We start from the raw sequence: 18,568 nt of genomic DNA on the forward strand, positions 1-18,568 counted from the left end.
CTAGAAAGGAAGCAACGTCTAAATTAGGTCTTTTTTTCAAATCCTGAAACAATGTGGTACTGGTTTTAAACTACTGTTTTCTAGTTTATGCACTTTCTAATTCAGAAGATTTATTGTTTGAAACCACACTACAATAAAAAAAAGTGGGTTTAGAAGGAACAAGCTCATGACGTCATGCTGAGGTTCACCCACAGTAGTAAACGTTTCTTTTTGTTTTAGGACAAAGATTTTATGAACAGAACAGAAGTTCACCAGTGATAAATCAACTGCATGAGACAATAAAAGACCCACGGGAAAGAAAAAAGAATCAAAGTGGAAACAATATTATGACATATTCCCATTTAGGAACATAAATGCAAATAAAGACAATTGAAGAAAAATACCAATGAAAGCTTTGAGAAGAAAGATGAAGCAATATCATATCTATAATCATAGCTCGGTTGGTAAGGTAGAGGGCTGCCACAGGAATCCAGGGTTTGATTCCGGGAGGGGAATAAACAATGGTACTGGGGGCAATTACCATATCAATGGCGAGCAATAACATCACCCAGTGAGGGTCCTTGGGCAAGACCCTTAACGCTGCTGTCTCCCGACCGTGGTTCAGCTGCAGCTCAGCGCTCCCCCAGGGGATGGGTCAAATGCGGAGAAGAATTTCCCCATTGTGGGATAAATAAAGTATCAATTATTTATTATTATTATTAACCACCCTCCTATCCCCCCCCTTAACGTCCCTCTTTCTTCTTCCCTCCTTTCCTTTTTCGTCTGGTCCAACACCAAAGATTTTCAAATGTGATTAAAATTAATAAAGTTCGGCCTCGATTACAAAAGGGGTTTATTCAGACATACCTCTGGTTTGTCAGAAGATTCATAACCACTGTTGTTAAAGTAAAATATGTCCAACACAAGAGGCCTTCAGTTCTCATCTGTTTGCCCAGCTGTTGGACAGGACAAGTTAAAAAAAAAGACATATGAAGCAAATAAAATAGAATTCAACGGATTATGACTACAATAAAGCAGACAGTAAATGAAAAGAGAAACACAGAAGATGAATGAAAAATAAATGGAAAGAAAGTCAGAGGAAGTGTCTATACAGTGATCCCTCGCTATATCACGGTTTACTTTTCACGGTTTCGCTACTTCACGGATTTGCTTCGTGCATTGTGTTCTGCATTCTGATTGGCTAAAAAAGTCACTCCGCTTCTTCTCTACATGCGCGTCAATAATGTTGCAGTTTAATATGTACACGTACGTAAATCAGCTTTCCAAATTACGTACATGCAAATCATCTTGCAATTTCAAGTTTCTCTAAAACCCATAGAAAAAGAGCGACAACAACTGTCAGTCACTATATTCTTCTCCTGAACAAACACAGCTGCACCGCGGGCTTGAGAAGGAGAAAACACTGCAGCTTCTCAGACTGAAGAGCATTGAAATACACCTGAGCCACTATTTGTCCGTTTGTACTTTGTATTTTTTTCATGATCATTTTAAATTTTCTCCCGTTTAATCCAATTCTTCGGGTCGCGGTGGGCGGGGCTAATCTCCGCGATTTGAAGCCTTCTGTTCACATTGATGATTAAAATTATTATTTGACAGTACAGTACAGAAGTTATTTGTTGAAAAAAAAAGTTTCTAAAGTACTTTGATTTGTGAAACAAATGTTTGAGCCTGTAAAATGGTTTGTTCTTTCTTTTCAATGTAATAGAGAATTTAATTGTATAATAATTGTTAAAAAAAATAGAGGTTTCTACTTCACAGATTTTGCCTATCACGGGTTCTTTTTGGAACGGAACCCCCGCGATAAACAAGGGTTTACTGTATATGATCTGTTTTCTCTTATATTTCATTTTATTTTATGTTTTTACAATTTTCATTCTCTGGTTGAGGTACATGATGGCGTTTAAAGATCCACTCTGATTCAAATGGTGTTTTAACATGCTTTTGTGGAATTTCTCAGATTCCACAAAAAATAAGACAATTTAGCTTAAAATTGCATTTCTGAGTTTTTCCTCATTCAAATCATTGTGAATCAGGAGCAGACGAAAAACTACAGTTGGAAAAAGAGTATATATGTTATGTAAAATATACAATCAGCAGGTCAGGAGCTTCCTGCGCCGCTCCATTCTGATGCATCCACTTTTAGACGAATATATCTATGTACGTCTTTGTTTTCCTCGTCTGAGCTGGCATCTAGGTCAAAACTGTACGGCTGTATTGTTCTCCTTATTTGTTGCACTGTTAGGTTGGGTGTAGAGCATGTAAACAGAGAGCTCTCAGCAACAAGGAGGGGAAGGGGGGTGGGATTTTTCATACCAACAGTCCGGCCTCAACTCAGAGTCAAATTTTGAATAAACTCCTGTTGCTCTGCAGAAATTATGTCATAGAAAACGACACAGATTTTTTTCATTTTGGCTAAAAATGGCATCATCATAATTCAAAGACCCCTGGCAAATCAGTTTATAATAGATCAAAGGATGATCAGAGTGGGAATTTAATCTTAAAATCCATCAATAATCCTGAAATAGTTTAGTCATTTACATCATAATGAAATTTAAACACTTGCATTCATTCTTTCTAAAGTTAAAAATCTCCAGAGGCTGAGCAAAGTTTGATATTTCAGTCATCACAATTCACTCAATTAATCAACCAAGTCCAATCCCGCACTAAAGGTAAAGTCCAGCTTTTGTGTGAAATGCTGTCAGCTGTCTGGGCAGCATGGAGGAAGGGGCCCTTCTGGGGCCTGAGCCTCGGTCCCTGCTCCCTCAGCTCCGCTCCTGCGCCGCCCGGCTGGCCTGCAGCCAGCTCCTCCAAAGAGGGCTGGCTCTCACCTCTCCTCTTCTCCTCCCTTCTTTCTCTCCCAAAGCCACAACAGTCTCTCTGCAGCAGCAGGCGAGAAAAGGAAGAGAAAAGCGACTAAATTTAGTTCAGGAACTTTTTGGAGAGGGAGCGGACAAACTTCCAGGATGAATAAGGAGGCGCTTTCTCAGCTGGATTACTGGAGGACGCAGGGAAAGTGATTTTTTTCGAAAACAGAAGTGGGAGGCAGTTATTATTTCTTCTTCTTCTAGTTCTTCCACCGCATGAGACGTGAAGGATTTCCATCGGTGAACAAAGCAGGCGCCTCTGAGCTGGAGCCGAACCCCGGAGCCTTGGCTCCCATGCACTCGGATCTCTGCGGCGGACAGTGAAGGATGCGAGGATGTCCTCCCTGATCCCTCGTCTGCTCGTCATCTGGCTGAGCGTGCACAGGCTGGTGTGGTGCGCGGAGCGCCCCTCTGCGCGCGAGCGCATCAAGGTGGTCATCGCGCCGCTCATCTGCAAGCGGATCTGCCTGAAGGGCCAGTGCCACGACACGTGCGAGCAGGGCAACAACACCACGCTGATCGCGGAGAACGGCCAGGGCGCAGACACGCTGATAGGACAGGGCTTCAGGGTCGGTGAGTGACAGGAGAAGAAGTCTGCTGACCCCAGAGGACCACAGGCTTCAGAGGGGCCTGTGGGCTCTGCTCATAAAAGAACTTTCTTTGGGCAATAATTAAGCTCCAATTCCAACACAGGACCTCCACAAAGTCCCTAATTTGACCAAAAGATAATCAAAGTCTGCCGAGATTTAATGGTACTAATAGAAAGGAATGGAAAAAGTGTTCTTTGAGGTGTGCACAAAGCAGTGTCAGCTACACAAAACGTTGCAAAGCCCAAAAACCACATATTACAGGGTTAAAGAAAGAAAAAACATGTTAAAATAGAAGTAATGTCAGTGGGATGTATATTTTCCCCCAGAATGGATTAAAAATAGTAACTTGAGTAAAAATGGAGCATCATTAAAAGTATTTATCCTAATGTTCATATAAAGAACATTCCTGGAGTGTGTGAAAGTCAGACTTCTGAACTTAGTTTCTGGAGCACAGGAATGGCTAAAGTCAAGTAAGGTTAAACTTTCTTAAATTATGTCTATTGTTACTTACACAAATACCTGTGGATCAAAGAAGCAGGAAAACGTGTGTTAAAAAGCTACTTACCGCCACATTTGTGCATTACAAAAATAACGCCATATAAAGAAAAAGATTGCTTTTTAATAGCAAGGAACTGTTTAAAAAAAAAAGTTGGAATGTTGGAAAGTTAATTGGAGGACCACAAATTGCTCATTGTTGCTTTCATCAGTGCAATCATCACAAGAAAATATCTGTTGAAACATTCTAATCTATAGAGAATGTAAAACATAGAAGTTTTTATTAACAATTTTCTTATTTATAAGTGGAACAAATAAGAAAATTGTTGTTTCTATATGAGTAAATAATATTAATCATATTTTCTGTCCCATGCTTCAAAACCGAGGCTTTAAAGCCTGCATCTGAAATCCCACACTGCATGTGCTCCATCAGTGGCAGGAGTTTTTTGTGCAGGGGTTGTTTACAAAAGCTAGAAGATCATTTGTCATCATTCTATAATCATATGTGAAGCCAAGTGAGAGCAGTCTAAGCAAAGAGCTCATTCTGAGGGATTTTAGGAAAGATGTGCACTAAAAGCAACTTAATAAAGCTGTTTGTAACAGAAATGTTGATCATTCCAGAGAATGATTAAGTCAAATGGAAATAGTTTAAGTTTTACTTACTGAAAATAGATCCAAACAATTTTGGCAGAGATTTGTTTTAAGCTTTATTGAGAAAACAGCATTTTTTTTACATGAAGACATGAATACACTGCCATTAGAGAAAGTGTATGCATGTGTGTATGTTTTTACACATCCACACATACATAAAAAACTTTCACAGACCATCAAGCCACCCGTAAGATTTATGTTTTGCATCATTTCTCTTTGTCACGACTTCAAACGTAGTACGACTCCACAACTCTGTTCTGCTCATAAATACCTGGTTATGATGGGGTGAGGTCTCACTGTTGGGTCTAAAAAAAGACTCCCTAAGGTTGCACATTAGTTAATAAGACGTGGCTCATTATGAATGTTCTGTTAAGATCTCTGCCGCCTGATTCGGGGGTCTGGATGGGTTTTTGGGTCGTATCAGATCGGTTGTGGTAAGACTGGAGCCTTGCAGTCTACGACAATCTCTAGACCCACAATGGATTTCACTGATGCTCTGTGCTCTTTGTATGACTCACAGGAGAGAAAAACATGTGTAGTAAGAAGAAGAAAAAAAAACTCCACACATTCATGTTTTTAATAGTTTGTGTCTTTTTTTAGTCAAGATAATTTAGTACTGGCTCTGTTTTGATCAGAGATTATAATCCAAAACTTCTTTTTCAAGCTGTTATTTGAGAAGATGATCAAGCACAGCTTTATATTGGCTCCAGTTTCACCTTCATTCCATTTGAAAACATATTGTTTCATCATCCAACCCAGCTTGTCCCTCAACATTTTTACTATGATTTTATCCAGAACAGAATTTATTTAAAAAAACTAACTTGTTTAAAAGAAATAAATCAATCCCAGATATAGTCCAGTTTGTCTTGTAAGTAATCTGTGTTCCAGATTCCAGTTTTCCCTCTTTTTTTCCCCTTCATTTCCATGTGCTGCTTCACGGTTTGGAGCTTCCATGACAAATAATTCAAGAGTGACACATTAGATTCCTGGGATACTTCACACATTCAGTCAGAACCTACCAGGCATCACCTGTGTCCGCTTTTTCATGGAGAATCTGAAAGGTTGGACTTCAGTGAAGCAAGAGGTGCGTGTTGTTCCTTTGTAAGTCCTGGAATGTGCTGTGGACAAGTGGAAATTTCTCTCTTCCATGTTAAATAAGACATGGTTTTGAGGGAGACAATAAAACAGTTTTCCATATTTGAGAAGTTATGATGTGAACAGAGTTAGGCCAGGAACCTTTGCACCGTAAAGGATTTTTTCTGTTTGTTAGAAGATAGCCATAAAACGCTTCGGTATAGGTTATAGAATATCAGCGAGCAAAACATAGTTTTTCTTGGCAGATATTCTATGAAGGCAATTCATAGTATCTCTACCTTTTCTTTTAAACAAAATGCCCTGAAAAGAGGATTGAGAACATTAGTATGGTGAACATCTTAGTTTGAGCAGCTGGAGAACACATTAATTTGTGCTTCCAGTTAGCCATGCTGTAAGTTGTTTCTTCTGTGGGAAATCCTGAAAAAATACGTTTTTTAGTGTCAAACAGTAAAAGTTCAGTTTTTTCTAGAGGTATGGCTCTGTGATGTTGGTTATCCCTGCCTGCTAAAACTCCACAGTGGCTGCTGGTGGGTTTTGGTGATCAGCCTTTAAAGCTCTTAAGGCCAAAATCTGAATTTTAAAATGTTTCTGAGTTTAATTTTGTGATAGTTTCTCCCCACCACATCACCTTTTGTTTGGACTGTTTGCACATTTCTTCTGGAGGACGTTGAACCATCTGCTTTATGTCTTCGAAAAACAAAAACGTCACCTTTTAAGATTGGTTGAGATGATCCCAGATAGAGGTGGATGCAGTTTATTTTTCACAAACACAAACACAGCTGTGAAGGGCTGAGTTTGTACTATTTTACGGAAGTCAGGTTACCCTTCAAAATATACTTAGTTCTGGTTTTAATAAATTTCCCTAGACTAGACCCCATCTAAACTTTTTTTTGTGCGTTCATCGACCCACCGTGTTTTCAAGCTCGTAGTCCATAAGAAATAAGACATCAAGAGTTTGCCTCAATAAGGACCTTTAAGCCTTGATTACTTTTTAACCTCATCAAACCTGTATAGGGGTGGCCATGGCGCAGAGTTAGAGTGATTGACCTATATGTTTGTGTACATTCAGGCTATGTGACCGTTAAGTACTTTGGGGGCTAAATGAAGGTGGAGAATGGCCATATAAGTTTACACAATTCATTTAGACAAGAAATGATGTCTGTTTCCAGGAAGTCCATGTGTCATTTGCTCTGCACCTTCTGGATCTGATGAAAGCACAGAATTCCTTGCCAGAAAGATTGATTGATGTAAACTTATTTAAGGGCTCCACAGGAAGGGTGAAGTGTGTTTTTAAGGCAACAAAAGGTTCAAATGTGTGCTTTTTGATATTTAGGGGATTTTTTCTTTATAATGTAGATCAGACAAGAAGAAATCAGGGAGCAAGCAATCATTGCCAGGTGATTTTCTCCAAAAACTGCCTAGCAGCTAAATCTAAATCAAGTGCTTTTTCAACAAGAATTTCTTTGAATCTATTTTTTCTTGCCGGTGCTTTCAAAGAAGCATCCCATATTTCAGGCACGCTGCCTGCAGCTGCTCAAACCCCAGACCGCCCTGGTAGCCTCGCCTCCTCTGTCCATCTCTGCAACATCTCTTTATACAGATCTCTAAGCTTCCCCAGATTCTGCCTGTCTCAGAACACGGGCCTCGTGTTGCACGGGAAGCGCTGTTATCATATCCCAGCCCAGGCTTGTCTGCTTCTAAATTGGGCATCATGACGAGTAATATTTTAGGATTTCCCACGTGGTTTTGTATTTGAAGCAACGTGACATTTGTAGCCTTGTGGTTTGTTTTGGTTTTTCCCTGGCACAGGTCAGAGGTCCATGAGAGCCTAAGAATGAAGAGTAGTCAGGTTCAACGCTTAACGCTAGTTTGGTTCTGCTTTTTCTCTAGTAGTTTATTTTAATGCCAAAGATCTCTACTTTGCTGCCCACACATGTATTTTACTCACGCCAAACTTTGGAGAAGGCGGTCCATTGCCAAACAAAAACCTGAAGCGCTGCAAATGTTTGGCCACAGGTTGGACAGAAGTCAGAGTGGAAGCTCTGCACGTTTCCCATGCTCACACCCTGTCATGGATTCTTCATTGGCAGCTTTTTAATAGGGAAAGCTCTTACCTGAGGCCGGGTGTGCCTGGTGTGGGTCTGCGGCCCGATCAACTCTTGTCAAGGCTGAATTTTAACAAGCATGGGTGCACATTCTGTCACCTCTCTGTCTATTTCTGCTTGTCAGAAAAGCCCCACATGGGGTTATTTGTAGATCCTGAAACACATGCAGTGTTCAAATGAATTTATACTTCACAGTGAATGTTTTGCCACCCAAAGATGATTTTTAAGCACAAAATGCACCTTCATACCCTCTCTGTTTTTACTTTTGTTAGTATTGCGACACATTGCTTAGTCAGGGCCTAAATCCACATAATCTCAGCAGGAGTTTCCAATGAATTTAACCTCTTGAATGTCACTAGATTCTCTAAAAACAATTCTTTCATTGTGAACGTTTAGGAAAGAATCACTTTCATGACGCTTGGAAAAAAAGAGTTGCAATTTTTTTAATCATCAGAGGAGAACAGTTTGTATATTTGCTTGTGACTGTGCCGGCCGGGGTAGAGGTGTACTGAGCCCATCTCAAACAAACAACCCTCTTTTCCATCTTTAACATTCTCCTCCCATTTGCGTGGCAAGGGGGAGAAACGCAACAGTTATTTAAAGCCAGTTGGAGGAATGCGAGTCCTGGGGACTGCATGCGTGGTGTGCAGGAGCTTGTAGCTGAAGAGATTACTCAGGGTAAACAGAAAAACGAAGGCAGGAGCAGCCTAAGCAGCCTACAGGCATTACCTGCCCCGCTCCTCATTAAGATACACTACACGTCAGGCCGGCGTTTGATATGATCCCATACCTGCCTGCTCTGCAGCTGAGGTTTCCAGATAGTCATTAAATGACATCACCTGCACCAGTGCCCAGATTCTGCCTGACTCTCCCTCCACAAACATCTCTACCAGATGGGGGAGGGACAGGGCTGGATCTCTGCCCAATCAAGAGCTCTGTTAAACACATCGTGTGGATGTAAAAATAATCTCATCATATCAGATGGAGTGGGATTTGGGTAACTGCAAGGTTTCCAAGTCAAATCTGTCCTGATGTGTCTCTGTTGGGAGCCTTTTGATGGGCCCCTCTCATTCATGCTAACAGTCTCACATTGACTGGAGTTGAATGACTGCCTCAGAAGACAGCATGTGGCACTGCGGGGCAGAAACGGTGTTTGTGAAACTAAAGCCAAGGGAGCTTGAGGGTATCTGGATGTGGACAGAGAAAGCGTGTTTGTAAAGCGTCTCTCTTATGTCATTTTCCACAACTTCTGGCTCGGTGGCAGAGCTCTGACCAACGCCCCTCAGTTGGTGTGGTATGTGGTCTCACAGTGCCAGTTGATGGTAGGTGTATTTAGGATGTGGTTTCCTGTTTTTGGAGCTGTCGGTGAAGGAAAACACAAAGTGCAATGACAGCCATTCTCCAGCTAATGCTGTTTAGTCACTGCTTTGAAAGGTCTTTAAAGTGGAACAGTACTACAGGGAGGAATATTCTCTTAAACAGTTTTTTTTCCATAATGACCGGGAAAGTGGAGGTCAGTGTGGCTTCATTTAATGGAAGGTTGCACCTATTAGTGAAGCTGCAGCAGTTAGTTTAATTTAGCCAAAATTATGTTGTTGTGGTAGCAATTAAACACTTAATAATTTTTTTGGGAATAAAACAGCTTTAAAAGTCCCACTCTGATCCTCTTTTTAATTATGACTATACCGTTTTTAGGCAATTTTTAGCCTAAAAAGATATAGTTGGAGCCGCAGGAGTTCAATAGAAATTTGCCTTTGAGTTATGGGCAAAATCTTTAGTGTTGAGCAACCCCGCCCCCCTTTCCCTCCCAATTACTGAGTGCTCTCTGTTCAAAGGTCTCTCTTCTCACACTAGCTTACAGCTCCTCACACCCCCAACATAACGTTAGTGGTGCAACAAAAATGGCGAGAAATATCGGAGCTATCCAGCCGTACACTTTTGATCCAGATACCAGCTAGGATGAGGAAAATAAAGATCATCTACAAGTGGATGCATCAGATTGGGGCGGAGCAGGACGCTTTTGGCCTGCCCAGCGTATTTTCTATGTAACAAATACAATCTTTTTCCGTCTGTCACACCTTTATTTACCTCTTGACATTTGTATTATAACCTTGTAAAAGCCATCACCCCACAAACTCAGTCCTTTGACTTCACCAACATGATCTCTTTTATAAAAAAAGATGTATTTCTGCTTTCATGAATTTAAATGATTGAGTCCTACATGCAGCAAAACAATCTGAGATACAGATATGTATTTTTTACCAAATGTTATGGTTTTCTTGTCAATGGCTAATCAAACTTAATCATGTCGTTCCCAAAAAGCTGTACAATGTTTGTTTCACTCACACATCATACACATAAAGTGAGCATGGCATTTCTATGAAAGCTTTTTAAGGTTTATTTGAGCTTTTCCACAGTGAAGTCTAACTTGGTAAAGTTAAACAAAAATGTAAACACGACATCTTCATTTAAAATGTAGATTTCAATTTTCTTTTATTGTTCTGTATAAACATTTCTGGCACAGTCAAGCCGTTTTTTGAATTGTCAAGTTTGTCTATGCTTCAGATTACACAACTGTCATGAAAATGACAAAAACTGCAATGTTGCATCTGGAGTATTTTGCGGTCTTTCCTCTGAACTTGTTTGTAAAGGGTGTGTGTATGAAGTGCTAAAACCCTTTTTTATGAACCTAAATTTGCTTTTATTGTTGCAGATTCTAAAAACTCTGTAACTAATTGTAGGCTGTGTGTTCTGGACCAGAAGACATTAGACCAAATTCAGTACTTTTTATTGCTTGAAAAGATGTGCATAAACCAGCACACAAATCATTTTCTTCAGTTTTGTCATCTCATAATCGTCTGGGAATGTCTGACAGCAGAAGTCAGTCTGCTTGTCCTCATGCGGAAAGGTCATGGAAGTGACCACACGTTGACCAGTGAACGCATCCAGTTTTAGATGTCTGAGTGGGTTGGTTCAGGCGGGAGCTGAATCATAGTGAGAGCGTCATCAGGGTACTGTGTGGGAATCCTGTAGACTTGCTATTATAGAGCAGACTCTAAGGACGGGGTAGATGAGGTGGCTGGATCCTTGGTGTGTTTGGAGCTCATGTCTGCTGTAACTTCCAGTTAGCGAGCCCTGGAGAACTGTAATTTGTTGTTTTTGTGCTTGGAGGGTGCAGCTGCAGCTGGAAGGACGTTGTGGATGGAGGCACTGGCAATGCGTCATCTCCAGACAGACAGGAGGGTGTGGCTTTTCTTCTTTTTTTTTCAGGGCATTCAGGGGGCAACTCCCAGACTTTGTACTCTGAATTTTTCATTATCACACACATTTTTCTGTTGGTAATGGATATCTCATTATTTCTGACGTGTAATTAGTTGAAACATTTCAAAAATGTTGAGTATGCCTGTGTGCATTTTCATATAGACATACATGGAGTCTTTATCAGTGTCCTGTTAGTCCCAAACAGATCACTTACTTAAACCCTAGCAGCTTAGCAGTAGCTGCAGATTTGTCGGCTGCACATCTATGACGTCAATCTCCCGTTCCACCACATCCACAAATGTGATCTATTGGGTTGAGATCTGGTGAATGTAGAGGCCATTATAGCCTCAGATCCTGTTCTTAGCTAACAGGAGTAGCACCCGGTGTGGTCTGCTGCTTTAGCCCATCTGCATCAAGGTTGGACGTGTTGTGTTTTCAGAGATGCTCTTCTGCAGACCTCGATTGTAACCAGTGGTTCTTTGACCCTCTGTTGCCTTTCTATCAGCTGGCCATTCTCCTCTAACCTCTGTCATCAACAAGGCATTTCCGCCCACAGAACAGCTGTTCACTGGATATTTTCTCTTTTTTGTGACCATTCTCTGTAAACCCAGAGACGGTTCTGGGTGAAAATCCAACTAGATCAGCAGTTTCTGAAATACTCAGACCAGTCTGTCTGGCACCAACAACCACGTTCAAGGTCACTTCAATCATCTTTCTTCCCCATTCTGATGCTTAGTTTGACTTCAGCATATCGTCTTGACCATGTCTACATGGCTAAAGGCTTTGAATTGCTGCCATGTGATTGGCTGATCAGAAATTTGCATTAATGAGCAGTTGGACAGGTGTGGCTAATAGAGTGGCCGGTGAGTATCGTTGTGTGGAGGTTCGCCTGTTTTTTTAAATACATTGCTTCGACCTCATTATTGCTTTGTTTTTTGTACGTTTACATTTTTATTTTAACTATACACAATTGCTATTAAACAAAAACAGTTTAATCTCAATTTTTGCAGAATAAAATGGCGACATTACCTACTCATAATTTAGTATTTTTGTAAAGTTTCAGGTTTACAAAGGTTGAACTAAAAAATGGATATTAAATATTTCCACAAAAAACAGTTTTAAAGGCAAATAGTTTTGAAAAAAGAAAAAAATGCTCAAAAAGGCCATGGACTACTAAGGGTTAAGTAGTTAAGGAATGGATTGTGTGAATTTCTCTTGAAGGGAAACATCTTTATGGACAAGGTGATTCTACAAAAACACAAGATGTGCACAGAAACCAGTTTCATTTTCGTTTTGGTTCCAAATATAACACAAGAAACCCTTTTGTTCTTTGAGAAGATATTCTGTTGAAATTAACAGAAGGTCAGAACTGAAGAGACTCCTGCCTCTGTCCCCTTCTTGTTTATTATAATAACATTTCCTGGACTTCACCTGTAAGCAGGCAGTCTCTGGTAAACTAATCGGTAAACTTGGAATATTTTTGAAATATTTTGAAAAGTATGATCCTCAATTTCTTCTATGTTTGAATTTAGTCAAAACAGAGATGATTGTTTTTGGCCCTGAGACCATATACTTACTCTGGATGACATTGCAGATGGAATTACTTAGAACTGCCTCTCAAAGAAAGTTTCCAACCACTAAAGTCCCCCACCCCCCACCCCCCATATTTGCAGTGCCAAAGATTAGGCTGAGAATGGATGATTTTGATCTCTTTATCAATTCATCTTTTCTACTTTTATTTCATTATTCAGTAATATTTTCCTATCTTTTTTTCATTGCTGGTGTCCTGCTGCATTCTCAAATCTCCATTTTTTTTCTTTTTCTACAAAACCTGTGGAAATTATCATTTATGATGGTTTTTGCTGCTTTAGCCCTACCACTGCTGCTGCTCTGCTCATACCTCACATTCACTTAGAGCACTAAATAACTTTCAGACACGTATGATTATATATTTTTTTTAATAACACGCCACTTCTAGACTCAGGAATGTGTTAGATCTGCAACGCTAGAAGGTGTGGTTCAAACCTGAGCTATAACTGAGAGTACCTGACAGAAGCAGTCACAGACGTTCATAAATTACGAGATAAGGAGGAAAATACTCATGATCTCAACCTTACAGCTTTGTGCTGCTTTTAGCGTGTGATGTGACTCAGTCAGCTAACCACAACGGCTCTCCAGGAGATGAGACGCCCTGCACTTAAACAGCACACACAAACAGAGAGGAAGATTCCCTTTATGTGATTACAAAACATAAATCCATCACAGTACTTGACAGATCATTATAGCAAAATTATTAAAAAGTGAGTGTGATGGCTGACAGCTGAAGTGTGTCACTGAAGATGCTGCATTCTGCCGAAGCAATACAGGATATTGTAGAAGGCACAAAAATGTTTAGGACACTGGAGGTCAATGGCTAAATTCACTGCACACAGTCAAAACAGAAGAAAGCTAATTAATTAAAAAAAAACTGCTGACCTGAAGATTGGAAGGTGAAGGAGATTTAGAAAAAGTGCTAAATTGTTGCAAAAGTTTAAAGTATTGTGCATAGAGCTACAAATTTTAATAAATGCTCAGTATAGTATATTGGTATATTATTTTGAATAGGTACACAAAAATAGGAAGTTTTGCAAATTTTCAAAAATGTACTTTTAAATATTATAATTTGTAAAATTATAATTAAAAAAAGAAAAAAAAAGTCAAGCAGAAAACATCAAGGTAATTACTAGGGATGCCACAATACTTGGTTTTGAATTGTGGGGGAAGTGTATAGTTGTATACCGTGAGATCTTTGTTAAAAGTGTCAAAATTGTGCAAAATGTAAGAAAGATTTCTTATTTATTGTTTTATTACAGTACACCAGGCCTGGTATAAACCAAATGAATAACGTTTTCTTCAATGTTACTTGCTTGTTAATTAATTTAAAAAGAATTACTTCGGATATTTTTTTTTTTGCAATTCACAAATCAAATTTTAACCTGAAACAAAACTGTGACCCAAAAATTTAGGTTTGAACCAAATCATGATATCACGTTGGTTTAATAGTAGTTTTTTTCTTGTAAAGAGCTTGACAGAGTTTTTGTATCATATGTGCATTTTTTTTTGTACAAAGCTACATTTTTCTACTTGACCCCTGGTTATGTTATTATTGTGACTTGGTTGGTGTGGACATTTACTGCTCACCTACACCTTTAAACACACTAAAGTTTGACTACCGTGGGGAAGTTAAATGAATCTTTCATCTTAATACACTCACACAGATTTTTTTCAGATTTTTTTTTATCCCTGTCAGTTGCCTTGTTTTATGCTTTTTTTCCCACCCCTCCTGTTGTAATTCATCCTTATATTAGGAAAGATCAACATCATTACTCTGTTTTACTTGTTGTGATGGTACAGTGGAAAAAAGTGTTTTGTCGGTATTAATCTGAGCAGTTGCGAAAGCTGGTGAAGTGTAGATTCAATGTACAATCCTCTCCTGTTATCATCATTATCATCATTATCATCATTATCTTGCCTATACCTATAATTTTATTCTGCATAAAGACTGATTTGTGTCTCTTATTAGGTGCTTCTTTCAGGACATTGGCTCCTGTTGGTGGTATGATGCAGTTTTCTGCACGTTAACTGTAACACAACTAAACATGGCAAATGGGCAGGGTAAAGTCAGGTTTAAAGCTCCGTTGGGTCCACTCACTTGGCAGTCACACTCCTAAATCAGACACAATTGTATTCTAACAGTATTAAAGTGACTGATTTAACGAAGTTCCTCTTCCCACAGTTACCATGAATAGATCTTAAGGTGTAATCATATACAAAGCCCTTGAAACCAGACTGTAAATACATTATTGGAGGTTTAAAATCTGACTTTTGACCCGGGAGTCAAACTGACAATTCTAAGTTTTTTAACCCGCATCCAGTGGTCTTTTTAGGAACTACAGCTCTTTACATTGGGAACTACAAAAGGTGGAGGGTTAAGCACAAAGCAAAGTTTGACGGGGCAGCGGTGGTGCAGAGGTAGAGCGTTCAACCTCTGATTGGAAGGTTTGGCTCCTGCCTTGCTCACCCATGTGTCAAAGTGTCCTTGGGCAAGACACCGAACCCCAAATTGCTTCTGTTGATTATAGGTTGGCTCCAGTGTTTGGCAGCGGAGCCGCCATCTCTGTGTGTGGATGACTGTAAAGCCTTCTGGGTCTTCTAAGAAGGTTGTAAAGCTATCTATGAATATACGCAATTTACTATTACATTTTTTTTTCAAAGAATTAGAGTGGATACTAAAATTCTGTGGACGAATTTTTATAATTGAAAATATTGGTTTGCTGTGTAAAGATACAGCTCAAGTCACAACCAATGACTGTATAAATTAGCAACTCAGCAATTAGCGGGAACACCTACACCATGGCTGTCAGTCTAGACATGTATTCATCATTTCAATCTCCATTAGAAAAGTACATTATGAAGTTCATGAAAGTGCAGATATTTTAGAAATTTGACTGAAAATGTATTTAAAAAAAAGATTTGAGCCAGATTGTCTATTTATAGCTAAAAGAACCAATTTTAAAGTCAGTGATTTGATCTGAACTCTATCATGCTGGCCTCAATCTGTGACATCTAAAAGGGTTTTATTCACTGGACCTGCACCACCCAGGAAATGTGACCCCTAGTATGAAACACAACTCCCCTTTTTCCTTTGTGTTCATTAGTGTAGCACAAGATACACCAGAGCTCCCAGTCTCTGTCTCAGACACATTCCCAGCCAGCTGGAGCCTTGGTTCAGACTGCCTGCAGTTTGTCATCTTCTCCGTCTCTTGGTTTAGATTGTTTAATAACATTTGGAAGGAGCTGCTTGTGCTTTCTTCTTCCCATGTCTGCAATCTCACTTTTTCAACCGCCACATCTTTCCTAGTTTCCTCTCTAAACCCATGACGGAGAGAAACTCTGAAGCTGGGAAAGTGGTGTCAAACCTGCAACAACTGGCAATCCCCAGCCCGTTTTTTCTGCAAGGTGACCCTCCTGCTTTAGCTCTGCATGTTGCTTTCTAACTGTGGTTAAGTACAACTGTTAAATGTTTGAATTATTGCACTGTGAGAAAGAAATGTCTCATTGAACTGATTTTTTATTGTTTTACCAGACTTAAGGACGTCCCCACTGAGTTTTAAACGATCAAGTCCGATAACTGTGCTGCAGTCCAGGATCCTTGGCAATCCTCACCTAATTACTTCCATGTGTGCAGAACTCCTCTCCTGTTCTCCACATTCATTTGATTTAAAAAAAAAAAGCATGAATTTCGGAGTACTGGAAAATGGAAAAAAGCACAGATAGTGGAAAGGCTTCAACATGATTTGTTAGCTGCTGGATTTGATGTGAACATACACAAACACTTTCAACTTCAGAATTCCTTTTAAAAGGCCTCATTTTAACTGAGGATACATACGAAACTGAACTAACAAAACAATCCCACTTTAAAAAATGATCTTAGGAAAATCTTTATCTAAACCTTTTCTTGTGAGAATTTGATTAATGTTTAATAACTGTCTAACAGAGAAAAATAACTGGGTACAGTTTTCATACTAAAAAATGTAACTCTTAAACACTTATTTATAGTATTTTGTGCTTAAAACCCTTCAAACACTGACATGGCCTGTTGAACCATCCACCTGGTTCCATCCACCATAAACCCAACAATGCTGGGATAGGCTCCAGCAACGCAGTGACCCCAACAGGGATTAAGTGAGTTTGGAAAATGGATGGATCACTTCAAGTTGAAAGGTTAATTTCAGGTTTGTTGTCTTAAAGATTTAATGTGAGTGCAAAAAAAACATATTTGAATAATTCTAACAAAGTCCATAAGACAGGGTTATTACTAAAACAATTTAAAAAGATTTTTACAATTTTTTTTACATCCATGTTTTAAATAGCAGTCAGACAGGCTTCTTGGAAAATGATCAGCTAAATTATGGATAATGCATGGGGTAAACATTTTCTGAAGTCAGATGGATAGAATTTTCTTCCCACCTGTCTCAGCCTTTCGGGGACTGCTTTTTGTCAGTTGCACCTCTCCATCTTAGTGGTTTAGCAAACAAGTGTCCACCCTGAGACTGGGGGGTTGTGGGGTCGATTTAATTGGGGCTTAAGCCCCCCTATAGGTTGGATTTGAGGGTTAAACTGCCAAGTCCTACTGGAGCACAGCTGTGACTACAAACTCCTAGCTTCTTTAGGAAACAAGAAAAACATGATAAATGAAAGTCACACAGGAAGGTGACAAAAAGTTTACTTAAAGCCACAAAAACACACGGCAACACACTGTTTTTAGAGTCTGGAGGCTGTAAGGTCTTCTTTTGTTGTTGCTTCATGTATTTAGGAAAAAAATGTATTGATACCAAATTTCTGAAAGTCACAAGTTAGTACCATGACACACATTAACATTGTTCAAATGCAAATTCAACATCATTTGTATAGCACCTTTCTTGCTACAAATCATCTCGAAGTGCTTTCCATGATAAAATAGATAATAGTAAAATAAAAAAAAGATGTTAAAGTAGCAAACACAGTAACAAATAAATCAATCAAGACCCAACATATACACATCCCACAAGTACAATTAAAATAAATCATATTAATTGTTTATAACATTTATTAAAATCAAATGAAAACATGTTGGCATGTAAAAACGATGTACAGGCCTTACTAAAAATATGAGTTTTAGGTTTTTTCTTATAAACCTCGACAGCGGATGAAGTCGTCACGTCCTCAAATCCGAGGCTCACAGTGCTGAAATGTGGCTTCGCCATGGGTTTTATATTTGATGAACTGTTTAATTCTTTTCAAATATATCCTTATGTATTTGAAGACACCTCTTCATATCTCCTTTGGTTGAACTTCCTTTATAAATGAGAGAAAGCTCGAGAGGATGCAACAAACCAGAATGTTTTGGCCTGATGGAGAGCCTGCACCAGGCTCAGCCATGGAGTCATGGTTCCTTCCAAAAGGTCAAACTCTTTGAGGTTGCATTGTACTCAGGCTGTGGGTGGAGTCATAGATTGAGCCACTCTGAATGAAGTCCAGCATGAACAGTGGAGTAGGACCACGGCTCTCTTTTGAGTTGGTTTAGTGGCAGCAGGAGAGAAGAAGCCGCTCAAGAAGGATTAGTGGACCAGTGACTTATCACTCCCTCATCGAGATGAGATATACTCAAGATGCCTTCTTTAATGGGCCAGAAGATGAGGGGTGACCCCATTCACCCAGGACACTCAATGCACTGCAGCCTTCCCTGCAGCCTTGAGTCTTCTGTATTCTGGACAGATGCATCATATGCAATAACTGATCTTCACTTTTATACAACAAAAAGAATGTCACTATTTCTCTTACAGGGCTTTATCCTATTTTTCTTGTTTTTTAACAGTATTGTTCAGCTGCTATTTCTGAACACATTTTTGCTGTATCTTATCAGTAATGATAACTTAAAAACGTCTTTTGTTCAGATGCTTATTTGTTCCTGGGGAATAAAAGTGAG

At 39.4% G+C, this 18,568-nt stretch overlaps 1 protein-coding gene across 7 annotated transcripts in view; it reads left to right on the forward strand.

Moving 5' to 3' along the window:
- Nucleotides 1-2,461: 2,461 nt before the first annotated feature.
- Nucleotides 2,462-18,568, forward strand: part of ltbp3 (latent transforming growth factor beta binding protein 3) — a 40,998-nt gene continuing 24,891 nt past the window's right edge. For 3 of the 7 annotated variants that reach the window (XM_011483432.3, XM_020708908.2, XM_020708909.2), the window contains exon 1: nucleotides 2,813-3,437. In XM_011483432.3, the coding sequence (XP_011481734.1) occupies nucleotides 3,200-3,437 (238 nt within the window). In that variant the 5' untranslated portion in view covers nucleotides 2,813-3,199. Of the gene's footprint in view, nucleotides 3,438-18,568 lie in introns of all 7 variants that reach the window. The other 4 variants (XM_011483433.3, XM_011483435.3, XM_011483434.3 and 1 more) reach the window with 3 other exon arrangements.

This window comes from Oryzias latipes, chromosome 14, assembly GCF_002234675.1.
Source record: "Oryzias latipes chromosome 14, ASM223467v1".
In the NCBI taxonomy this organism is placed as follows: Eukaryota; Metazoa; Chordata; class Actinopteri; order Beloniformes; family Adrianichthyidae; genus Oryzias; species Oryzias latipes.